Raw genomic sequence first — 25,527 nt, 5'->3', positions numbered from 1 at the left:
TGCAACACCCCCAAATCTGCCCTCCTCAGTGGTTGGATGTATCACACCCGCACCATTATTTGTCCTTATGGTGCCTGTTTTAAACAGTGGAAGGAGAAGAGGTTGACCGCAGGACAGCAGTGAGGAGCTGGGTCAGACACAATTCATGAACTTTTGTACTCCTGTGTGCCGCTGTCGACAAAGTAAAAATAATGAAACTTTGTGATATGTTTGTAAATGATTTCGGCTGACCTCTCGCCCTGCCCTTCACCATAAACGCTACGGCGGGGAGAACCTGGGAGGGTGCGAGGCTGCGGCTCGCAGGCAGCTCGCGGGGATAATAGCTAGACCAGCATAATGGGATGAAGGTAAATTTGGAAACTCTCTTCTTCCCCAGAGCAACTAACTCCAGCCTTAAATCTCCTCCTTTTCACCAGTCGCTGTTTCTGTTGTCGGCTGTTTTACTTCTGTTTCGATTTTTTTTTTTTTTTTAAATTCTTTTTGTCTGAGGGGGAGGGGGGATTTCTAATTATGGAGAATCTCTTCAGATTCGTGTTAGCCTAAATAGATAAAGGCTCTTTTCTAAATTATTTTAACCGTTATTATTCTAAATAGCGCAATTTGACCGGTAAAGTCCGTTTTCCGTAGCGAGGACGTAAACGGCAGAACAATTAAAGTGAGCAGCAGGTCTTTCTGAGAATTTGGTAGGCGAAATTCATCGCTATAAATTGGTGGAGAGTCGTAGAGCTCTATTGCAGCAGTAATAACAAGTGCGAATCTTGCCTGAAATCCCACCTTCCTGCAAAGCCGTATTTCAGAACTGAGTCCCAGCAGAATAGTTTGCATTCCTCAGAAGACAGTAAGGACTAAGAGAATTGCAAAGACCTGCTATATTGTAGATGAAAACAGAATGTTATTACGTTGTCTATATATACCCTGTAGAACCGAATTTGTGTGATATTCATATAGTCACAGATTCGATTCTAGGGGAATATATGGTCGATGCAAAAACTTCACCTTTCTGCAAATGGTTAGAAGTTTAAATACTGGCGGAATCAAAAGGCGTGTGCGTGCTGAACACTCAGAAATTATAAGTTTTGCTGCCTCACTCCTATTTGCTAAGTTTTAGGACGTCTCTTAAAATTTCAGTTGTCGTTCAGTTGTAACTCTCACTGACAGACTGTGAATTTAAACAGTTAATCTCACCAGAAGTTACAAATTTTCTGAAAAAAAAAAATTGTCTACCAATCAGTGAATGAATCTTTAAAAAGATGATCATAAATTAACTAGATATGCCAGACGTTAGCAAAATTTTCCTGTCAAGGGTCCAGATCGCATCAAAATATTTACGACAGCAGCAAAAGCAGCATTCGCCTCACTGGAATGTATTTACTTGTGCTCCAGGAATGATATTGATGAATGAAGACCGAATTTATCTCATTAAACCCGTGATATTTTTAACCTAACTAAATGCCGTCTTCGGTTCAATTGATTGAACTTTAGTGGTTAAAAGTGAACGGTTTCTTGCCATTTGTAGGATTTTACATAGATACGAGTATAGATTTCTGTATATACGTGTGCGTTTGCGTGTGTGCGTGCATACGTATGCACACATATATATTGAGGCTTGAAAGTGAATGAGAAGTTACTGATTGCCTAATTTTATTCAGCAGAACTAAATTCTGGTAACTTTTGGATGACCTCTGCGAGACAAAGACAAGACAGAGCTATTGTACATCATATTACCCTCTTCTTTGACGGCTTTTCTTTTCCTCGCCTCCTTATCAGTTTCCTCCCTTTTAACCCCCCCTTCAGCTCCTCGCTCCGTATATTTCTTTCGATATTGTATTTAAAGCGAGGTAACAAACCCCGATGGCGATTGCGGCTGGTAAATCAGGCGGCGGGGCATCCTCCATCGGGGCTGGGGAAGCCAGCCCAGACAAAAGGCTGACCCTACCTGCGGGCCGGGGAGGCGGCCGCTGCCCCAGGGGTACCCCCACACCACCGGTACCTGGTTCGGGGGGTGCGACCCGCCGGGGAGGGGGGTCACTCGGTTACGGGGATATTATGGAGTGAAATTGGTGGAAATGCTGAGCTGCGGAGAAATCCGGTGATCGGCTCCCGGCTCCCCATTGGCCGGGCCGGTCACATGCCCGCCTAACTTTATTCAGTTGACAGCAAGTAGGAGGGCTCTATGGCAGGGGAAAAAAAGACAACACGAGAAAAATTAGTATTTTCTACCTTCAGAAATTAATGGCCATGAGTTCGTATATGGTGAACTCTAAGTATGTGGATCCCAAATTTCCTCCTTGCGAGGAATATTTGCAGAATAGCTACCTAGGCGAGCAGGGGGCCGAGTACTACAGTGCCTCGCAGGGCTCTGATTTCCAGCACCAGGGACTCTACCCACGGTCAAACTACAGCGAGCAGCCCTTTAGCTGTAGCAATGCCCAAGGCTCTGCCGTGCAGCCGCGGGGTCATGGACAGGAGCAATCCGGCCCGGCGAGCCACTTCCCCGGCCAAGCAGAGCATTGTCCACCGCCTCCAATGCCCAACTCGCGAGCCTGCAGCCAGCAGCCGGCCCTCAAACCCCCAAACGGGTCAGCAGTTAAGCAGCCAGCAGTAGTTTATCCCTGGATGAAGAAAGTCCATGTTAACTCGGGTAAGGATCCTCTTCTTACTTTGCTCTTCTACCCTGCTTCCGATCGGCCTCAGCGACGCTCGCCCGAGTCCCCGCCAGACTCGTGGACGAGCTTTTGAAGCCGAGGTAGCCAATTACACTCGTCATAAATTTTTATTGCCGAGGAAATAGGCCGTTGGCCATGCGGGGCTTTGCCGTGCAGGAGAAAACTCCATGTTAGGAGCCTGCTAGAGGCTCCCAGCCTACCTAGCTGCGTGTGCCTGTAGTGCCTGCCTTAAGTGAGGGGGAGAGCAGCCCGTCCATTGTAAGCAACTGGGACGAATCCAGCCCGGCCACATGCTCGCAGCTCGTAAGGTTTTCTTTTGTAAAGTCGAACCGGCAAGTCAAGATTAGCTTTGTAAAGTTCTCCGTATTTTTTTCCCAGTGAATCCCAATTACAACGGAGGGGAACCTAAACGCTCCCGCACAGCTTACACCAGACAGCAAGTCCTAGAACTGGAAAAAGAATTTCATTTTAACAGGTACCTGACCAGGCGCCGCCGTATCGAGATAGCCCACACTTTGTGTCTCTCTGAGCGCCAGATCAAGATCTGGTTTCAGAACAGAAGAATGAAGTGGAAAAAAGATCACAAACTGCCCAACACGAAGGGCAGGTCTTCTTCCTCTGGTTCAAACCCCCATTTACAGACTGGTTCCAAGGACCACCAGACTGACTTGACAACTTTGTAGAAGAGGTGAAATTTTCCATTTCATCCTTTGCTTCTGACCAGTACTGTACATAACTGACACTGCCCAAGCAGAACCTGCATGTAGCAGCTAAGGACTCGAGAAACTGTCATCTTTCTTTAAGGTACTGTTGTACAAAGGAGACAAAATGACGCTACTTTGGACTTTATTTTATTTGCCTCTGCTAGCACAACCTAAAAAAGGAAAAAAAAAAAGGGGGGGGGGGGGAAAGAAAGAAAGAAAAAAGAAACATTATGCAGGCAGTGGGAATTGGGAAAATATTAAACGAGACCTTCTGTCCATAAAAAGTAATAAATCATTGAAAATGAAACTGTCCTGTGTTTCAGTTTTGAATTCGAAAGTGAAGGTTCGATGCTTTATTCTGGGATTTGTACTTTTAATTGTCTTTTTATCCCATACAATTTCGGGAGGATGCATTTGGGCAAGTTAAGGACAGGAAATTTATGGCATAGTCTTTTATTTGAACATAAAGACTAGTAATTGTGAACTTTTTGTGCTGCTTTACCTTTCTTGGTGTAATGAAAATACTTGCTCATTTCCATAAAGTCTCAGAAGGTGTGCATAGGAATTAAGTGAAAACGGGTTATTTTATGTACTGATAGTGTTAGCGTATTTATTTATTTGTTACGTAGAAGAGTGAAGATAAAAAGAAAAATAGTAAAACCAAAAACAGGGAAGGGGAGCTGAAATACAGTATTTCTCCTTCCCAGTCTCATGAACACATGTGTAATGTTTACTTGTCTTGAACGTACACAACTTTCTTGTCCCTTTTTTTGAATTTCCTTCTTTGTGAATAGGAGAAGCGTCCCTGCTCCTTACCGTGTGCCATCCAGGGCTAACAGGCTTGAAATCTGTTTCCAAAGTCTGATCTGCTCAGCGCTGTGCTTTAAACCATCAATACCTCATTTAAAAATGGAGGAAAAAAAAAAAGGGGGGGGGGGGGGGAGACCACCAAAAAACCAACCCCACAATAAAAAACTAAAAGGAAAACCCCAGAGTGAAAAATAGATGCGATTTCTGATATAACCTGAGCCATTCAAAGCTGAAAGCTGAATGCATTCTTTTAATCAGATTTTAGATTTCTTTTCTGCCCGAGAGAGAGAGAGGCTATGTGGGTTGCTGCTTTGTTTTGTTTTGGGGTTATTTTCGTCTGTTGGGTTGGGGTTTTTTTTGAAGAACAGTGATTGTTTTTAAGCAAACCACAACACATGACTGCAGTGGTTGGAAATCTCAGCAAGTTGCTTTCAGGGAAAGGGGAAAGGCTCGAATGGGAGCAGAGCTGGTCTAATACCCACGGATTTGTCCCTGGCTGCTGGCTGCATCGTGCCAAAGTTTTAGTGCGCTGTAACTACCAAACCCAGCCAAACCAGCTCCCTCAGCCACTCAGCCGCTCAGGCGATTTTAAAGCTCAGCCCTTATCTCCTGTACCCTCAGGGCAGCCTGGGAGAGGGACCATATAATCGAAATTGTAACGAGATGATGCCTTTATTAAAGAGAAAAGGGGCAAAGAAGGAAACGCAAAGCAAACGCTGAAGGGAGGTGGAAAGAACAGGGGGTGAGTTAACGTGCCCATCTTCAGGCTGGGGGCTTCCCACCGAGGACTCACTGCTTTCTGGGCTCGCTCGGGAAAACACTGGCCGAAATGGGCTTGAATGAATTCGAAAATAAAAGGCGAGCTTTTCATCAGGAGTGTATTCGGCAGCATTAACTGTGGCCAGCGGTTAATTTCTGCCCTTTTCTCATCCCTAGAAGTCCGCAAAGTGTCTTTAAGACTTGGTCTTTTGTTTTAGAGCCTGGAGAAAACTCTTTGTTCTTCCTTAGGGTTAGCTCAGTTCTCAGACTTGCACATGGCAATACTTGAATATCTCCACGTCGTGATATTAAAGATGGATATTCCCGCATTATCCGCATCATTGTTTCTATGACAAAAAGCACCGAGTTCATACATAGTAAAGACGTCTTTTTTCTGACGCCTTCACGTTGAGAAGCTGAAAAGGTATTTTACTGAAGTTCGGCTAAATTGCAGGAACAGGTTCACCCAGAGGACAAATTTTCTATTCGATTAGTTGTATTTCAGCCGGGAAGAGTGACCTCTAAACCCTTAACCTTTTGGACCCAAACTACCCTTCCCTTTCTCTGGCATGGAGAGCAGCTAGCAGCAGCGCTTGAGGAGGGAATGCCTGAGACAAGTTTGCAAGTTTTGTTACACCCGGTTCCTGCGGTAGCGGCCTTTCGTCTCCAGAGTTGTCCAAAGCCCTCCCTTTGGTCTTCATACAATCTAGGGAAAGAAAAAAGAGGAAAAGGGAAAAAACAAAACAAAAAGGAAAACCTTTCTGGCTACTCTTCTTGAAAATCCCCCTCCCGGACCCCCGCTGTTTACTTAAACTCTGTGATAAGTTGGCTGGGAGCAGGGCAGAAGTGTTATTCGAGAGAGCGCTACCAACTTTGGCATCTGTGCTACAGTTCTGGAAAATAATGGCCTTGGATAAGCAAATCCTTGCTTTGTGCTTCTTATTCACCGAGATGGCTCACGAAGTTAAAGGACCAAATTCTGCCCCCAGATTTCCTTCCCCCGCCCACTGAAGTCAAACAGGGATGTAGCTGCGAGCAGAATTTGTCTCATTGTCTTTTGAAATGTTAATATCTCCAGGACGAGTGTTGGGTTCAGCAGGCACAGCTCTTACAACCCTCTTTGCAAGTCCCCTTTGAGCGAGGCTGGGGCACTGTAAGTTTACATAGTTGTAATTGCGCTGTAAGCTCGGAGAATACGTGAACTGGAGGCAGAAAGTACCAAGAGAAATAGTTTCCATCTGCCAGTGCTCTGAGGGTCAGTAATGTCTGTAATAACGACCAGGAGCACCCACTGGTCATTATCTCCCGCGGAAAACGAACCTGAAGGTGTGGGGTTTACTGTTTTTTAACCCTCCTCCAGAGCTGTTTTGTGTAGGAAGGGAAGCTGGTTATTTTTGTTTATCACGGGTGAAACGTTGTGCATTGGAGCCTTTGTTAAACGGTCGCATTGTCCAGCAATACTCTCGTCTCTGTTAAAGTGTGATGCTTTTTATAGACTTTGCCAATGTTTTGCTGCCATTGATTAAAGCGTTATTTATAATAATTGTCGCCTGTAGTTTTGATGTAAGCCCTCCATATACATTTGAAATAATAAAAGGTGTAGAGAAATAGATTCTGGTTTGTACCTTGAACAAACAGTCCTTACAAGGTGGGTCTCTCTTCTGTGAAAATGCTGGTCCCTCCCATCATTACAGTGTTAAAAGATGAGTGACTCTGCCTAGCATCCTTCCAAATGTCCCTTTGAACAGGTTTGCTGATTGCCCCAGCCATAATGGTGTGACTCCAGGCTAAGCTGGAGTCTATATTTACATTTAGGCTGCAGTTAAAAGTGCCTGTCATCCATTTGCTACTGCTTTGCATTTAACAAGCCCTCCTAGAATGACTCCCGGATTTATGCATGTGTGGTAGGAGGCAGGGAGCCACACCTGAAGTCACCTCGATCTCCACACAGATGTGTGCCTTTTAGGAGAGTCCTGGAAGGAATCAGTTCAGAAAAGAAATGGAAATTTGGAATGGGAATGCAGTGAGTAGCTTTTCCTGAGCAGTAAACTCCACTTTTTCAGTAGATACAAACGAAACATCACAAGAAAACACAAACTTGGAAAGTTTAAACTTTCCCTGTGCCTAAGGCAAACATCATTTTTTTTCTCCCCTGTGTAAGCACCTCAGACAATAACACATACCTCTGGCCAGGAGAAGTCGACCACACTATTTTTGTCATAAGTATTTGTCACTGAGGACTGGAGCGTGGTCAAGGCAGGAGCCCCAAAGCCAGGCTCTTGCTGAGCCCGGGAAGGCGCCCGGTGCACGGCGTGAGGCATGAGCCCTTCCTGCGTGGGGAGCGCGGAGGGGAGGGGGCGGGTGCGCTTCTAAGCACACACTCGCTAAGTTTAAATGTCGAGGCACATTTTGTGATTATACTTTCTCTCTCTCCTGTTTAATGGCTCCTCCTGTTACTCCCGATACATCAATACAGCTCTGTATATTATATCACCACTAGTCGTTAAGGTAAGAATGAAGAGGAAAGGCAGAGTCAATAGCAAACCCCACTCACTGTACAGTACAGTAAATAGGGACCTCTCGGTGCAGAGCCACACCGCTTCCAACGGCCATGTTTGTTAGCCCTTTCCCCTGATTCTTTTTCCTTTTTTTTTTTTTCCCTTCCCCCCCCCCCCCCCCCCCCAGCCTAGAGACCAAAATAATCTTGCTAGGAACAGTCATAACAGGCAGAATTTCAAAGTGCAAGGAAGATGATAAGAATAGATTTCTACAAGTCCTGACCACGTGATTTGCGAAATAATTAATTCAGCACGTCCCTTAAGAAACACGGAGTCGTCATTAATCTGCCAAGCAAAGGACTCTATCAGACTTGAAAACTGAAGAGATCCCAAGAATATAATATACAAAGGGTGCAGTCCCTCTCTCTGCACACCTAGCTCTTTGGTAGCTGCCGAAAAAGAGACGCCCGGTACGTAAACGTTTTTTTTACTTTTATTCCTTCTTATTTAAGCCTTAATGAACTCAGCTGTCAAACGCTTGACAAATAGGGCACGCTGCTTCCTGATTTCCAGCTCGGCAGCGGCCGGGAACCGAACCGGGCGCAAGCAGTGACCTTTGCTGCCCAGGGAGCGGGGGAAGAGGGCGAACGCGGAGCACCGCGGAGCACCGCGGAGCGCGGCGGAGGAGGCAGGCTGACCGCCTCCCGGAGCCGCGGGGCTGGCCGCGGCCGCCTGTGCGGGGAGGCGCGGAGCGGCGGAAACAATGCGGCTATCAGGGCGGCCGCCGCTCAGTCCCACCGGCGGGGAAAGGCCCTCCGCCGCTTTGCGAGCCGGGTCGTAAATTTTGCCCCGAGTCTTGACAGCGGGGCCGGGGCCAGCGCCGAGCGCCCCTTCCCCCCGCCGCCCGCACAAAGGCCGGCCCCGGCCCCCCGCCCCGCTCCCCGGCCGCCCTGTGCGCTCCTGCCTGCTCCAGTCCCGGCCGTCCTGCCCGCTCCGGCCCGCTCCTGCTCGCTCCGGCCCCGGCCGCCGGCCGGCCCCGCCCGAGCCTCGCCGCCCGGTGTGGGGCCGCGGAGGAGCCCGGGCACGTTCAGTCCCCGAAGCGGGCACGCCGCCTTTCAAGTCCCCGATCAATAGCCCAGACCAGGGGGAAATCGGATTTGTGTTTTTATATAAGGCTACAGCTCCACAGAATGTGGACAAGGAGGCTGAGATTTCTCTGTGAAATCCTGGAGTCAGCTGGAAATACTTTCTGCAAACAGGATATTCTTTATTAGCCCTTGCTGGAGTAATTTCTAAAAACCCCTAGATTGTAGCTTTTTATTGCTTCCGTTTCGGTGGCAGGACAGAGACAAAGTTTCCTATGTTATGAATTATACATTCAAACAATAACACATTAATTCAATTATTCAAAGATGACAAATGTTTATGTGCTTTGGTAGTGACTAAGGAACAGATTTGCTACTTCACGAGAACTCCTACATTTTTATCAATGAAGTTTTATATTATCCTGTTGGTCCGGGAAAGAAACCAAACTCCACCAAGACACGCAGTAAAATGGACCCGAACATAAATCGCAGCCCTTTCATAAGAGCGTTTATTCCCGCATATAGCCCGGGCTATTTTATCAGTTTGACAATTGCCGGAGTTGTTGTTATAAATCATCATAAGTAATTCCTGAAAGGGTGCGAGGCTGCTGGGGGGCGGGCGGAGACTGTAAATCTTTCTGTTTTATTGCTCTATGAACATATGCTCCGATTGAAGAAGTCTTAGATCCTTTACTGGAGACAAATTCGCGCAAAGCTGGAGTCCCACCAGCCAAAGGATTAACATTTCCTTAATACTTTTTCAGTCCCCTTTACGATGCCTTAATTCTGGTGGCGGTGGCGAAGGTGCTCCTTTCTTTCAGCCGTCCTCCATTTTCACATTAAATTTCGCCTCTTTTTTTCCTAGCCCTAGAATCTGAAAAGACACCCGAGGGCTGTGGGGCTTTTTCCAGGGGGGGGGTCGAACTGCCCTCCAAAAAGGCATTTTCTTCCGAATCCTCTTCGTGCTCTTTGCTTCGACCGGTGCCCAGCTTTTCCCTCGCACTTTTGTGTAGGAAGCGAAAGACCTCTCCGTCATCCAAAATGTCTAAACAGCGGCCAGAATTATGTTCGGCTTTGTGTGTACGTACACAAGTATGCAGAACACGCTGTGCGTGTAGGGGTTGCTGTATGTACACACAGACACGCGAGCGCGGGGGGCTCTGCAAAGCTACCCAGACGCCGAAATATATGGCTGGCGGAAAAGGATATAAAGAACCATTACCTCTTACTTGAGGCGAGATTTAAGTGCATCATTTCGAAGAAATATAGGATTATAAATCCGAAGCCGTACACAATAATTTACATTGAACTTATGTTTCCATCACTGGACTCCAATCTTTTTATAACTGGTTTGCAAAGTCAGGAAAAGCAATGTAATTTAGATAAATGTTACAATGCACTTACGGTTAGTATTGTAAGGTAATACGTTACTGTCACATCCCCATGCTTTGGATGGTAATGAAATCATAGCAGATGTTAGATTAGGTGTGCTGTATTTATAGCTACAGATATGTTAGAAAAATCAAACAGAGGAGCTAATATAATTTTTTTTCTTCCCCTGCCGAACTGGAATTGTTGGGGAGCTTTGTGGGCACCCATGACGGATATACATCGGTTTGCTCTATGTCTCTTCATACACACAGTGAGGGGAGGCAGGCTCAGGGCAGACACACACACGCACAAATGTCATGAGGTTTTTTTTCCCAACGCTTCTTTAGCCTCCAGACGGAGGTAGTCCCCTCTGGCCCGCATCTCCCCCGTACGGAGAAGGAGAAAAAAATTCGCGCACGCCAGTGAGCCCCAGCGCCTTTCCGCCGGTGCAGCGCTGCTGCGGAGCTGCCCCCTGCGCAGGCTCTCGGCTGCAGCCTGTCCCCAATACCTCCTCTTTCTCCGCCGGGAATTTCTGCGCCCTGGGATCACCCCGCGGAATTCACCTTTTCCCCGGCTCCGCCGGCCCCGCGGGGCGCGTAAGTGCGGGCGCCTCCGCCGGCCGCCGCGGTGCGGTGCGGAGCGGAGCTCTGAGGGAGGAGAACGGGCTGGGCAGCGCGGCCGGTGCGCGGGGCGCGGAGCGCGGGGGGCGGCCCGTCCCGCGGGGCCCGGCGCGGCAGCCCCGCTGCGCGGGGGCGCGGGCGGCCGCGGGGAGCGCGCCAGCCTCGGCCCGGCGAGCTGCTCCTGCGGTCACGTGGGCCAATATGCCTGTATTTTAAGGCAGTGCCTATATTTCTGATTATAAAGGGGTTTCTCCCGCTCACCCCCCAAATTCATCAATGGCCGCACGATTTAAAACCAAAACAAACCGGGAGCCGGCCAATTGCCGCTTTTGGTTCCAGGAGGCTGATGGCTAAAGGGTTGTGTGTTGATTTTTTTTCTTTTCTTTTTTTTTTTTTTTTTTTAAAGCCCAACAAATTCCGATTTCCACTCGCTCTCTTTTATTGGTAGTTGAGCCTGAGCCTGTTTTCGTTCTGTCGGGAATTCTGGTGTATGGAAATGTCTGTAAAACCGCAAGATCAGGTTTAGGAGAGTATTGTCTGCAGACAAAGGGTGAAGGATATATTCTAAGAACTGCAAGCGCAGATCCTGAAAAGTGAGGAGCCCAGGTTTATGATAAATTGATACACAGGTAAGCAACTGCATGACAAAATGGGACCTTTAACCGCAGGGGCTGCATTATCGCCTTTACTCAGAGACTGTCTGGAATTTGTTTGCAATCTCTGCCCATAACGGCTGCAAATGCATGGAGTGGTCTCCACCTCCTTGAACGTTTTAAGCTGTATCTTCTTTTTATTATGCTCTTTAAATAAAAAATGGACTCCTTCCCAAAGGCTAGGGGAAGACGTTTAGCCGTATCCTTTCCCCAATTTTCGGTGGTTTCAGGAAGGGAATTACAAAGAAGCAAAGAAACGAGGGAGAAACAACTTTGCTAGATGCTCCCATTGCCAAAGTAAGATTGAGCATCCCGTTAATGCGTTGCCGTGGGTAGCCGGGCAGGGGGTAGCCGTGCGGATTTGTAAAGGGCAATTTAAAATAGGCTCATCGGTAATGTGGCCCCTACATAGTGTCTCTTAAACATTCCTGCCAAGTGCCTGCCCGAACCTTTCCCCCTCGCCCTGCCTTCGTGCTCCTCAGTGGCTGTTGTTTTCCTCCCCCAGTTGTTTTAGTGCTGATATTACCGGTATGTTCATGCCTTCGAGTTACACACGCTGTTTGAAGCACGGCTTGATATTTATCTACCGAGAAGTTTCTTGCCCTGCATTTGTGGGGTTTGATCAATAAGGCGGTGGGAAGGTGCCTGGGGGGGACCGGTGCCTCTCTGGGCGGCCTGGGGGGCTGGAGGCGGCCACACAGCCTCCCCGCACACATTTGCAGCTCAGCTCCCTCTTGGGCTGTTGCAACCAGCCCGGCTCTCCCAGGAGCGCCTGTTTCCCCTGAGTTGTGGCCTGCCTGGAGCCCGGGTGAACCCGCGGTTATGTTTGTTAGAGAGCCCCCGCGTCAAGCCAGGCTTTGTGCTGGCGAGCAGGAGCGGGTGTAGGGCTGCGCCGGAGCCTGCCCGCCCCCAGTCACCCGGGCGAGCCCTCCGCCGGGGCTGAGCTGCCCCGCGGGAAACAGGACAGAGGGGCGAGGGGAAGGGGACAAAGCCGGGTGGGTTTCTTTCCTGCTGTTGCGTGTTGCTCTGCTCGATCAGAAGTTAAAGGCAGTGCACATTTTTCTTAGCTGTATGCCTCCAAGCTGCTGGCCTGCCAAGTTAGTCAGCTGAATCCAATTACTGCAAGCAGCATTTCATTTGGCTCGATGGAAGCACTCACTTATAACTTCACCTAAAATTTCAATAATACCTATATTGGGCCCACGCCTGAATAATTCTAAAGATTTCCCTGAGTTTAGCTCTGGCAACTTCTCCGAGGTCGGCTCTGCAGAAGCGGCGCTGGGAGCAGAGCACAACCCCGGCGTGCCCGGACTCCCCTCTCCGCAGAACAAACTTTGGGGGCTATTCCTGTGGCCGTGGAAATCTCGGTATTTGGCCAAGTTCTCACCAAGTAAAGCATGTCTAGAGCAAGAGGGCTACCGCTTGTGAGGCTGAGGAGCTGCTTCGGAAAGGGATGAGAAGTCGATAATTAATTAGCACAAAATGATAACTTACCGTGTTAATCAACAGCGGCTAACAATGACTCGGTTTGCAATATTATGATCTCTCCGCTCAGGGGCTAAGGTGCAACCCAACATACGCTGCCTTCGTACACCCTGTAAAGTGCTATTTCTAATGAACCCTCTTTAAAAAAAACAAAGCACTTAAAGTTGACGTACGCCCACGTGAATATATTATATAAGACGTTACCGGGACAGGCCCGGGCCAAGAACCTGAGCGAGCATCATGTGTAATCATGAAGCTCCACTTCCCTAACTCCAGTTTGCCAGCATAAATTAAGGCGATTTGGAGGGGGAATGTTGCATCCTACCGGGTTTGGGTAGGGAGAGAGAAGACTTGGTGGAAAGTTGTAAGGTCTGTTGTGTTGTGAGCTATTGGAGGCGCTTCCGTTGGTTGTTCATTAAGTGGTGAGTTATTGCTGTACGAGCCAAAGGTCATTTCAAAGGCTTATGGTGGCTAGATATCGTCTTTATAATGACCTGGGCTTCTTTGTGGGGGATTTTCTGGCACTCTTATGTTCTTAAAGTCCTGCGTCGACACGTTACACAGCTAAATGCAAAAATGTTCATTTCGAGCCGCAGATATTTGCTGCGCATTTTCAGCGCTGGGGTTTCTCCGCTTATCTTTCTCTCTGTCTTAACCGGGAGCTGGGGGGGGAAGGGAGAGAGACCCCCACTAGCTCCGGTCCCGCGGAGCGCTCCGCGGGCCTTGGGTGCGGGCGGCGGGGGGCGGTCGGTGGTTGTGACCCACGGGGGTGATCGCGGCGCTCCCGTCCCCCCGTGCGCTGCCTCTCCGCGCCTCGGCCCGGGTCGGGCTCTCCGGGAGTCCGGTGCAGCTCCGCGGCCGCGGCCGGTGTGCGGGGCCCGTCGAAGCGGCTGCCGCAGGCCGCCCTGCCCGGGTCAGACCCGCAGCCGGGGTATTTTCCTCGTTTGTTTGCTCCCCGCCTCTCTCAAAGTGCTATTAATAAATGAAGAGAAACATCTGCCTTTGTCTGGTAAAATATCTGACGTGGACGGAGAGACACGGTGAGGGGCTGCGGACGAGAGCTGCATTTATTAACAAAGTCCTAAGGAAGAAAGTCCAAAGCAAACCACTTTCCGCTGAGAGTTCTCACTTCTTTTGCAGGTCCGTGCCCACGGATTATCCAAAGGAACCTGAAGATCCTACCCACACAGTTAAAGTCACAAATCAAGAAAAAACATAAGTGTGGTGAGTTGTCTAAATTTCCTTTCCCGTCCGCCTCTCGCTCCCCCCAGCACGACAGGCCCCTCGCGGGGAGCAGAGCCCGGCCCGGCCTGACCCGCCGGGCGGTGGGCGCAGCTCGGCTCAGTCCAGCCCGGCGCCGCAGACACTCGGGGCGCCCCGCCGCCCTCAACGCCAAGTCAGTAACAGCCCGCGGAAAGGCCCGGTGAGAGCAGCCCGTAGTCAGAGGGAGCCGAGCGCGGCTGGGGAGCTTCCCGGGGCGGGGGGCTCCGTAGCTGTTTTAAGAGGCCCCACGACGGCCACCGCTCCGTGCCGGAGCCACCCCCCGCCCCGGCGCCGCTCCTCTGTCCGCAGGGCCCCTCCGGGCTCCCAAGTGCTCTCAGCGCCCCCCCCAGAGGCGAGAGACCCCCCCCCCCCCCCCCGGCTCAGACGCAGCCCGGGGCAGGGGCTCCCCGTCGCCCGGCTCCCCTGCCCGCGGCTCGGCGCAGCAGCCGGCTCCGGCGGCGGCTCCGGCGCTTTCCTTATATACGGGGCTGCCCCGGGCCGGCGGCCGGGAAACGCGCCGAGCGGGGGATGCTTTTGCCGGGCTCCCTCCTACGCGCCGGCTGCTTTGCACTTCTGAAAGTGCCGGGGCTTGGGAAGTGTTTTCCTTTTCATTCCTGGCCGGAGCGTTTACTGCCACGGCGCTAGCAGTCATAAATTTTGTTACAAACCGCAATGACAGGTGCATTGATATGCACCCTGAGAGCTCCGGCTGCTTTAATAACCGCTCCGCTGGCCGCTCTCACCGCCTCTTATTTATTCGGTATCATATTAGATATTGATCCGAAGCAGAATTAAGTGTAGTGGAAGTTTTAGTAGAGAACTGCTTAATACGAAACTGTCGGGAGGAAAGCGACTGGCAGTGCCGGGCCGGTGTCAGCGTGGGCCGGCCGCGCTCCGCGCACACGCGCGGGTGGACGCGTGGGCTCCCGGCTGCTCCCCAGATAGAGCCGTGAGACGGTCGGTAACCTCCAAAAGCGCTGGAACCAGTGGCGGGACAAAAAGCCCCATTATCGTGTGCAACGCCGAACAGTTCAGATGAGGTTAACCTTTCTGGGGAGGAGGAAGGGAAATCTGAAACACAGACACGGATACTTTGCGGTTTCCTACCCTCGGTGCCTCCGAGCCCACCTCCCACGGCTCGGCCTCACCATTTGGATGTCACTTCTTTTTTTTTTTTTTTTTTTTTTTCTTCCCTGGAGGCTGTTTCTGGCCAAACCACCAAGTGTTGAGTCCCTGCTTTGGTGTTACCTATAAAAACATCACCCCGGGCCTTGCACTCGTGGAAAATCAAACCCTGGAAAGGTCTCCCTCTCCCTCTTTCTTTCCCTCTCTCTCTTTTTAAGATCTAAAGATGAGCCACCAAACAGTTGAGCATTGTCCATGTGATTTATGGCCCATAGCCTCCTTTTTAGGTTCAAGCAGAGTTCACAAGCAGTTGGTATTTCAGAAAAGAAATAAGGCCTTTAACAGCTTAACAGCAATATTCTTTCTTAAGATTCTGCGTATTCTTTTGGGAACTATATTTTACGAGGCACATAAAAGCCTACGCTTAAGGCGGTGTTGTGCTAACAAAAGTCCTCAGTCCAGACCGCTCCCGAAAACGTAGATGATAGAAGCGGAAAAACGAGCGACAGAGTTGTTTTGCACAAAAATACTTTCAAGAGTCGTCAAGATTATCACAGCGTATTAAAACTCATCTGAATTGCCATCCTCTATTTCCATAGACATTTTTTTGCTAAAATTTTCCAGAAGAGAAAAATAGCTCTTTCCCCATTTCCATCAGCTTCGCAGATATTCCCAAGCTTTTGTTCAGGGAAGAAAAGGACCCCGGCGGTTTGTGACTGAGCGGCCGCGGATCACAGCTCGCTGAGGTTATTCTGAGTTATACAGACGTGCTTCCCGGTGAATTTCAGAGAACAGATCAGCGGTACTTGGCGGTACCAACTGCTGAGGGAGAAAGAGCAGTACTCCGGTAGTATAGCTTAAGTACAGGCTGGAAGAATGAGAATTATCGAACACCATTCAGAAATTTCTAGCTACTCTTCTCTGGTATGTTAATAAGCTTAAACCTTGAAGAAATACAATTAACTCTTAAGATGCGTTGAGTTACAGACATACATTGCCGGGTGAAGTATGTGCTAATTTACAAAATCACTAAAAATGTCGGAGAAAAGCCCTGTCCGACAAGAAAAATAGGAACAGGGCATATTAAAAAGCCGCAAAAAAATTGCACGACGGTTTCTGTCTTGCAACAAGCGGAAGATAGAAAATTTCGGGAGCAGCAAGGGGAAAGGCAACAGCACCCTGTCCCCAGACGCCTGGCGAAGGGGACTCGGGGCTGTCCGTGCGTTTTCCGTCTGAGCAGCCGGATCGGGGGGCCAAGGGGGCGGGGAGGGGAGCGCCGTAAGTCTGCGGGCAGGAAAAAGAAGGGAAACCCCTAAAAATGATCTCCAATGTCTCAGGTTCTTTCTACTGGGGACAAATAAAAGGGACGAGAAACGTTGGGTGAGGGATTTTAATTCATTGCAGAATTAAAATAGGGGAGTTGACCTGCGACTTCCTTTATAGTGCAAAGTGAAGGGAGTGAATGGCGCCGGTTACACTTTAACTCCGGAGGAATCCGGGAGAAGAAGGAGGCCGGGTTTACAAAGGGGACGGGATTTCTCTGCCTCTGCCCGGCCGCGGCCCGGGCTCAATCCATCATGTCAGCCCCACGCGGCCGTGCGCACGCGTGCCGGGCGAGGGGTGCGGGGGGCCCTCGGCCCAAACGGGCCCGTGGGTCCCTGGGGACACCGCTCGGGGCGGCCCCGCGTTGCTGGCTGAGAGCCCCGGCCTGCAACCGTGGGGGCTGATCCGGCGAAACGCGCGGGGAGCGGTCCAAGGACAAAACAAAGCGAGAAAACAGCTCCCACATGCCTCAGAAAGTGGCCTCTAGGATGTCCCGCCATGTGTCCCCGCTCCCCCCAGCACCACCGCTCTCGGGTGGCTCCTTCCCTGCTGTCCCCCTGCTCTCTCCCTGGTGTGCCCCAGTTTGCTCCGGCTCCTGCCTGGTGACCCTGCTCCTTCCCTGCTGTCCCTTGCTCCCTCCCTGGCGACTCTGGTCCTTCCTTGACGTCCTCTGGTGTTCCTTGGTCCTTCTCTGGTGTCCCCTGCTCCTTCCCTGATGCTTCCCGGTCCTTCCCTGGTGTCCCCGCTCCCGCCCCGCTGCCTCCGGGCCCACCGGCCGAGCCGAGGCTGGGGGTGCCGGGGTGCGGGGGGGTGCCGGGGTGCCGGGCGAGCCGGGGCCGGCCCGGCCGCTCCCAGCCGGTGCCCCCCCCCCCCCCCCCCACTGAAAGTCTTTTTTCTGTCCCCAGGTGGCTGCGAGTGGCCCGGGCCGACGACGTGAGGCGCGGGGCGGCGGTCAATGTTATTTGAGCGGGGGCCGCGGGCCTCGGCGATCGCAGAGCGGAGGATGCAGAAAGCCGCCTACTACGACAACACGGGGCTCTTCGGGGGCTACACCTACAGCAAGGCCGACGCCTACCCCTACGGCGCGGCCCACCAGCCCTACGGCCAGGCCGGCCTGGACGGCGAGTACCCCGGCTCCGCCTGCTCCGTCCAGGGCTCGGCGCCCGGCCGCGCTCCGGCCCACAAGGGCAGCGAGCTGAGCGGCAGCTGCATGCGGGGGGCGGGGGGCGGCCCCGGGGGCAGCCAGCCCCCGGGCATCGGCGAGCAGCAGCCCCCGGCGCTGCCGCCCTCCTCCCCGCCCAACCCCCCTCCCAGCGCGCCCCCTCCGAAGAAAGCCAAGGGGGGGCCCAACTCCTCGGGCTCGGCCACCGCCACCCTCAGCAAGCAGATATTCCCCTGGATGAAGGAGTCCCGACAGAACTCCAAGCAGAAAAGCACCTGCGCCCCCTCAGGTAGCCCGACACCCCCGCCCCGCCCACTGCCCGCCCGGGGAGCCGGGCTGCGCCCCTCGGGCTGAGTCCGCCGGCCCTGCGCCTGATCCCCTGCTCCTCCAGTTGCCATCGCCCCCGCCCCCCGCTCGGGGTCCCCGCCCCGCCGGGCGCTGCAGGTGGGGCGGGCTGGGGGCTCCAGCCCTGCTCCCCCCGACAGCCCGGCGGCGGCGGTGGGCGCGGCCCCGACGGGTGCCGGCAGCGCCTGGACGGGGGCCGCTGGGGGCCTCCCCGGGGGCAGGCAGCTGCGGGGGGGTGCGTATGCCGGGCAGGGAGGGGTGGGAGGCGGCCCCCGGGCCTCCTGCGCCCTTTCCGCGGGCGCCGGCAGAGCGGGAGGGGGCGGTGGGGCTCCGGGGGACCCCGGAGGGGCTTTCGGGGGGGGACCAACGGCTCTCTGTGCCTCTTCCCCGCAGGAGAGAGCTGCGAGGACAAGAGCCCCCCCGGGCCGGCCTCCAAGCGTGTGCGCACAGCCTACACCAGCGCGCAGCTGGTGGAGCTGGAGAAGGAGTTCCACTTCAACCGCTACCTGTGCCGGCCGCGCCGGGTGGAGATGGCCAACCTGCTGAACCTGACGGAGCGGCAGATCAAGATCTGGTTCCAGAACCGCCGGATGAAGTACAAAAAGGACCAGAAAGCCAAAGGCATCATGCACTCCCCCGTCGGACAGTCCCCGGACCGCAGCCCCCCCCTGAGCGGCCCAAACCACGTCGGCTACTCCAGCCAGCTCCCCAGCGTCAGCAGCCTCGGCTACGACGCGCCCTCGCCCACCTCCTTCGCCAAGCCCCAGCAGAGCATGTACGGGCTGGCCGCCTACACGGCGCCGCTGAGCAGCTGCCTGCCGCAGCAGAAGCGCTACGCGGGCGCGGAGTACGACCCCCACCCCATGCAGAGCGGCGGCGGCGGCTTCGCCAACCCCAGCCTGCAGGGCAGCCCCGTCTACGTGGGGGGCAACTTCGTGGACTCGATGCCGGCCTCGGGCCCCATGTTCAACCTGGGGCACCTGCAGCACCCCTCCTCCGCCAGCGTGGACTACAGCTGCGCCGCCCAGATCCCCGGCGGCCACCACCACGGACCTTGCGACCCCCACCCCACCTACACGGACCTCTCCTCCCACCACACCTCTCAGGGACGGATGCAGGAGGCGCCCAAGCTCACGCATCTGTAGCGGGGCGGCGGCCGGCGGGGCCCGCTCCCCTCTCCATTACCTCACTTTTCTGACGGGACAGTGTTACTTTGCTCTCGAGTGCCAACAGTGTTAGTGGATTTGTCTCCCCTAGCAGCCCCCCTCTTTCTTTCTTCCGCAGCCCCGGGTAGGTCCGCGAGCGGGAGCCTTCCTCTTAGAGCTGTGTTAAGCATGACAGTGCAATATCCCGCAGACCGAGGGACTGATAAGCTGGTAATGATGTACTTGAAGGTAAGTCTTAGAGATGCCGTAGTGTTAGCAGCGCGTCATGCTGAGGTGTGTTAGACCAGCCGTGGGCGGTGGGAACTCGCCCGCGCGTGAGCTTGTTTCAGAGAAGTTAATTTATGAATTCTTCCGTGACGTAAGGATCGCATCGGACTAAATGATATGTATTTATTATTTTAAGCGAGACATTTTTGTATCACTGATTATTTATCCTCGTCTTAATGTATTTATGTGGGTATTTGTAGAGTTTCTTCACCGATGCTTCGGGAGAGCGATTCAGGTCCATGGTGACTTACATTTCACCTATTTAGTATATTCGGTCTGAGCTAGTTGAGAGAGTAGTCTTGAACAGTTGTAACAGTGGCTGGTGTTTGTAGTTTATGTAAGGATTAATTAAGACAGCAAGTCGTAAGTCATTAATAGAGTAAAACAAACTGTGGCATCGCACAGAGAGCCGTTACACTTAAAAAAAAAAAATCGAAAGTATTTTTAAAGTATTTATTTCTAAGCGGCTGGCCCCACGCGAGCGCCTCGGTGGCTTGGCTGGCAGCTGGCTCGGCCGGGTGAAGCCACCCTTTCGTTGGAAGCGCCGCCGCTTTGAGGAGCCGATCCACAAAGCGGGGCGCTTGGCCATCTTGTTCGAGATCAAATCCTGCATACAAAAACCTCGGTGAGGTTAACGGTTATTTATTGACTGGGTATCTATCGCACATATTATTATTTCGGTGGGCTATTTTCTTCTTCTTCTTCTTTTTTTTTTTTTTTTTTTTTTTAAATTACACTCTGGCTATCTGAAATAGGAAAGAAATTAGAAGCTTAGAACGCAAAAAAATTAGAAACCCTCTGATAGTGCTAATTTCATTAGGGTCTCCATAGCAATCCGCGCAGCAGCTGCCGCCTCCTTTGTTATTTATACTGTTGTCTTTATACTAACCATAAATCAATTTTTTAGACATCTTTGGAAGCCTGAGCTTTTCCTCTTGTTTTTCATAAAAATAAACTTTGAAAGAAAATTGACAATCAGATATAGACAGCCGAAGGCGGGGTGCGGCCAGCGGCCGGGCGGTGCCTCCGCGCTCCCCCGGCGCCCGGCGAGGACGGTCCCGTCCCCTCTGGCCGAGGCAGAGGGGCACCCCCGCCTCTCTCTGCCAAGAACGGGACAGCTAACACGGGGAAGAATTAAAAAAAAAAAAAAAAAAAAAAAAAAGAAAGGAGGAAAAAAAAGGAACGGTGCTCTGAACCCTCGTGTTTCCTCCTCTCTAGTTACACGGCTGTGTTGAATCCCTCGCTGGATTTACAGAGATACTTCTTTTGTAAACGTTGTCATTAAAGTCTCTTCCAAGGCTATTCTTATCTCTTTCTAAAAGTGTCGAGTTAAAGATTAATCCGAACTTCTGTATTCCCCACCAAACCGTCTGACACCACTTCCCAGTTTGACAAACACTGCAGCTCCCACTCCATCCTCTAATGACAGGACCTGGCATTCCTATTGTGAGAAATATTTTAACTCCTCCAATTCTGGTCAACACAGGCAAGTTTTCTTTCTTTCTTTTCTTCCTTTCTTTCTCCTCCCTGCTTTCTTCCTCGCCTAACGGTATTTGTGTTTGTCTGGACAGTAACGATTCAAAATATTACTTAGGGTTTTATTTTCCCCTCTGCGTGATTTTAACAATGTTGTGCTACGTTGAGAACTGTATATTTTGTTAAATTTCACTTTTACCCAAGCAAATTTGGACATATGTGTTGTAGATCTGTAAACAAAACAGAACAGAATAAACTACTTTGTTCGGAGACATATTTTAAACATTTTGAGCCCTAAAATTGCTTTCTATGGAAGTTTTCACACAAATTGTTTCTTAGAAGCTCCATCCAGGAGTAAACAAAACACACAAAGAGCACAAAAAGTAAGGCTAAACATCAGTTGTGAATTATACTTCTATAATATTCCATAAATATATATATTTGTTTGTATCTCTAAAACTTTATGTAATCAATGTACCCACGACTGAAATTGTCCATGTAGGTTTTTTTGTGTGTTATTGAAAACACGACGTATTTTGCATCACCTGCTTCTATCTGCGAAACGGCAAGGCACCACCATTTCTGCAGGGCCAGCCCTGCTGTAACCCCATGCGCTTTTCCCAAGTGTTTCCCACCTTCATGCTCTGTAGGCTGTTCTTCAGTGTCTGCTCTGACTTACACTATTAGTCCTTCATTAAACCTGTTCAGAAAGAAGAGGCCGTTTATAGGTAGCCCTTCCCCAGATCTGAGGAAGAAGGGGGTTTCAGAGGAACCCTGACCACAAACATGGTGCTACTGAGGCACACTGCCCTGAATTATTTTCATATTGCAGAAAGATGGGGTTTGCAGACTTGGTTTCCAGTGGGGGAGGAGGAGGAGCATGTGCGAGGGGGAATCTTCTTGTAAATAAATTCACTTTCCTCTCCGTGACTCTGGCAGAGGTGTCTCGTTTGTAATGCGATAGAAGTCCGTGATGATAACCTAATTATTAGAAGTAATGTTACTTTAGCGAGATCGCTGGCATTTTTACAATGTTTGTACAAGCATCAGCAATCTAGAGGAGAGAGGCACTTTGGCACAAGCCAGACTTTTTCTTGGCCCATCGTTTAAAACCCATAAATTATAAACAAACCCCTTTCACACTCAATAGGAACTCAGCTCCCTTGCAACAGCATCTGATGTGCTGAACTCCGGTCACTTATTTAAAACACAACTCGTCAGCCAAGGCCAGGCCTGGGGCTGATCCCAGCCTTGCCTTTCTTCACAAATAGGAGCCATCGCACCCCTTTCCCTCCTTCCCTGCTCCCTCCATATGCTCCAGACCCATAACAGGGTCACTGAGCCAGGTCCTCGAAATGCCGGCAACGCTGCAGTGGTGTTTGGGCTAGGGAGGTGCTGACAGCACCGGTTGAGAGGTGTCAGGGGTGCACTGAGCTTCAGCGAGGCCATGCAGGTCCTCCTGTTCAGACCAGTGGGTCTTGGGGTCTCCACTTGTTGGTTTGGCCCTTACAGTAACCCACCATTTAATGGGGCTGCAGCAGTTTCCCCGCTGCAAAAAGGAGATGAGGCTTTGTCTTAGCTCTGTGCAGTCAGTGCAGGGCTGAGCTGCTACTTTGCAACCTGTTTCTTTTGAGGGTGAGTCCCATCCATGTCCCTCTGTCTAGGGCCTGGTGAGCAGCACTGCGGCAGGGGGACCTAGGCAGGCACAGCCAGGGACTCCCCAGGATGCCACTGTCTTGCAGGTGCCACTTGTGTGGGGCTGGGAAAACAAAGCCAAATGCCTCCTGCTCCATTAGCAAGTGCTCCCTGGGCAGAGTGCTGCAGGCTCCCAGCCCTGGTCCCTGGGCAGGCTGGGGAGGGACTCTGGGGCACCCCACATGGCTGCCACCATGGGACCACACCTGGGTCACCTGGGGCTGCAGGCAACCTTGTCCGTGGGTGAAGAGGAGGCAGCTGGCTGCACACCCAGGAGGCAATGACAGGCAGGGGGGAGGCTGGCTAAGAAAGAAGGAGCCCACCATCACCAACTAGAAGTCCCCTGACCTTCTTGGGGACCAGCTGGGTCACTGGAGCTCCATGGCAAGAAGTCTGAAGGCAGGATCCACCACTGGGGTCTCTGCACCCCTCCACCCCTATGGGAGGCTCTATGAAACAGCCTGCAGGGAGGCCCAGGCACAGAAGGGACTAGTTGGCTAGGGAAAAAAGAGGGTAAAGGGGATGGGGCTGCTGGGCTACCTCTGGGAAGGTGCCTTGCTGACAGTTGTCGGCCGGGAGGGAAGGAAGGAGCTGCAGGTCGTGATGCCATCCTTCTATGTGCCAGCCTGACATGTGCACCCAGCGGCCGCACACAATGGCAGTCCGGCGAAGGCGCAGTGTGCTGCGTGGTGGAGGGGCCCAGGCGTCCGGCACTGCTGCCGCAGACCTGCCTGGAAACAAAAGCTGGAGCCAGACGGGCAGCACAAAGGGGCTGGTGCTGCCGGGGCAATTAGGGCTGCGGTGGTTGGTTGGGCACCACGTGATGTTATATATTGATGAACTGGCTACCTCTGTTTTTAAAAGGCGTGAGAGGGGCTGGACCAGAGCTCCGTTGACTGCAGCCACTTTCCAGGGACTGAGCGGCAGGTTAATCCCTGAACGGGCGACAGATCCCCATTCCCATGTGAGCAGTGGCAGTGGGTACGCTGTGGTCCTCGCTGGGAGTGGGGCTGGCGGGGGAGGGAGGGGTCTGGCTCTGTTAAGGGTCATCAATCACATGATGAGCACTTTTCACTCGACAGGGGTTCCTCCTACTTCTGCTTGGGCCTGAGCCAGCTGGGGCTTGACCTGGCCAGCAAGAGGCAGAGCCCAGTCCTGGAGCTGAGAGCCATGGAGTAACGTGGCAGGATGGGAGCGAGCCCCTTCGGTCGCAAAGGCTGATACGCAAAAGGGGACACAGTGAGGTGTCTGTGCCTGCACATCCTCTGTAGATGCTGCTTTGGAGCAGAGGTGGGCCTTTGTCTCCACCTTCAGAGCCCAGGGTCCTGGAGCACCCTGAACTGCTCTGGGATGAACCCCAGAAAGGCTCAGCTGCAGTGACCATAAGCACAAAGCTGAATGAAATTATCATGGGATCTGTACTAGGCAGGATGGAGGTCTTCCAGGTAAAATTACTCCTGAATGTACAATTTGAACACTAGAGCTAATTTGTTACTTATTTTCTGATGTGCCAGTTTTCTTGAAACAGCAGTTTTGGGAGAGGATAGACATCCCCATGCTGAGTGAGGTGCATAGCCTCGACCTTTCCTCCAAGGAACCTGGGCTATCTTTTAGGATCTTTGGGAGCAAGAAGAGCTAGGCGAGGCAGAAGGCTTGGCTGCAAACCCTTTGACATCTCTGTTTTGCACCCAGCAATATGGCTTACCTTGATACCTCTGGGTTATCAATACGTGTAGTTTTTCCTTCTTACCAAATTCACAGCTGCGGGTCAGGCGTTACATGGCACAGGGGCCCGTGTGGAATCACTCGTCTGGGGAAATCCTTACAGAAGGAGGAAGAGACTTTCCTCTTCTTTGTGTTCACGTAGAGGATCTTTGTAATTAATCCCACGTACTGGGAGAGCAGAGGTCCCTGTCCCAGGCCTGGTGAAACTACCCCAGGGGTCAGCCAGGAAAGGGGAGCTTGTTGTAGGGAAATATCAATGGCAGAGGGAAACACACCTTCCTTAGGAAGAACATAAAGTGCCCTGACCACCTGGAAGGGCTGTGCTTGTGCTGGAGCTGAGCCCGGCTCCCCTGGAGCTGCAGGACTATTCCCCTTCTTTGCCCTGGGATCTCTATACATCTCTGCTTTTATTTGCATTTTACAAAATCAACTCCCCAGAGCTTCTCCTCCTTTTCTCTGACAGCCTTCCTCCCAGGGGCCTTTGATGGTTTGCCTGTGTTAATAGGGCCGCTGCTTAAATCCCCAGTGTTCTTTCACCTCTCTTCGGGATGCTCATCCACACCCTGGCTGTCTCCACACAGTGGACGTACATCCCCACGTACCACTGAGAACCAGCTCTCCTGGCCGTCAGTGTCCTGGCAGCAGAGGGGCCAGGACCAGGTCACGCTTGAACCAGACCTTTCACATCAGTTTCCTAAGGGCTGGGGAGAGATCTGTTGAATCTCCTGTGTCTTAGTTACTGTGACAAGCACAGAGGGTGGAGTCTTGCTCCAGAGAGGAAAGGCAACATGCCCCAACCTCTGAGTGGTCCCTGTGGCTCAGGGCTGCCACTGCCACTGCTCAAGCAGCCTCCCCAGGGCATGGCTGGTAAGTGTCTGCACTTTGTCAGCTTTTTGGCTGGGCTCATTCCTACATCATGTCTTAATTTCACAGTGGCAATCTCAGGCTTTGCAGTGGCCCACATGTTTCCAGAAGTGTGGTGGCACAGGGGCTGGTTTGGTCCATTGTTCTCACAGAGAATTCTGCCCCAGCAGCTCCCCCGGCTCATGCCATCACCACGCTGCTTGCACAGATGTCCTGAAACCTCCCAGCCATTCTTAAATTGCCTTTGACAGCATCATGTTCCTCCCACACTTCTTTTTAACCCACTTTTCTTCTTCCTCCTTTGACTTCCAGGGACTCTTCCCCATTAGAACTCTTGCAAAAAACCAGCTGCAGTCACTCAACTTCATATCACTGGGACTTAGCTAAGTCTCAACATTGTGAAATTCAGGAGTGTAGAAAATTGCAGCCCCCTCAAAAGCCAGAGCAGCAACAAGAGACGCTTTG

The 25,527-nt window shown here is 51.9% G+C and overlaps 2 protein-coding genes across 4 annotated transcripts in view; both read left to right on the top strand.

Annotated features, from left to right (window-relative positions):
• Positions 1-21,708, top strand: part of HOXD3 (homeobox D3) — a 31,798-nt gene extending 10,090 nt beyond the window's left edge. For 2 of the 3 annotated variants that reach the window (XM_074873159.1, XM_074873160.1), the window contains exons 2-4: positions 13,792-13,875; positions 17,268-17,813; positions 18,263-21,708. In XM_074873159.1, coding sequence (XP_074729260.1) covers positions 17,318-17,813; positions 18,263-19,014 — 1,248 coding nt within the window. In that variant the 5' untranslated portion in view covers positions 13,792-13,875; positions 17,268-17,317 and the 3' untranslated portion in view covers positions 19,015-21,708. Of the gene's footprint in view, positions 1-13,045; positions 13,074-13,791; positions 13,876-17,267; positions 17,814-18,262 lie in introns of those variants that run through there. The other variant, XM_074873161.1, reaches the window with a different exon arrangement.
• On the top strand, positions 2,058-6,482 carry HOXD4 (homeobox D4). The gene is made up of 2 exons (XM_074873162.1): positions 2,058-2,641; positions 3,045-6,482. Exons 1-2 carry the CDS (start codon positions 2,233-2,235, stop codon positions 3,347-3,349), a joined length of 714 nt encoding a protein of 237 aa, XP_074729263.1. The 5' UTR covers positions 2,058-2,232; the 3' UTR covers positions 3,350-6,482.
• Positions 21,709-25,527: the final 3,819 nt, after the last annotated feature.

Source organism: Strix uralensis, chromosome 6 (genome assembly GCF_047716275.1).
Source record: "Strix uralensis isolate ZFMK-TIS-50842 chromosome 6, bStrUra1, whole genome shotgun sequence".
Lineage (NCBI taxonomy): Eukaryota > Metazoa > Chordata > Aves > Strigiformes > Strigidae > Strix > Strix uralensis.
The sequence above is the reverse complement of the archived record's forward strand: the minus strand, read 5'-3'. Positions and strand labels throughout refer to the sequence as shown.

Coding starts and splice junctions, on each gene's coding strand:
- HOXD4 (XM_074873162.1), top strand. CDS start 2,233: ATGGCCATGAGTTCGTATATGGTGAACTCTAAGTATGTGGATCCCAAA. Junction 2,642..3,044: donor GAAAGTCCATGTTAACTCGG/GTAAGGATCCTC, acceptor TTTTTTTCCCAG/TGAATCCCAATTACAACGGA.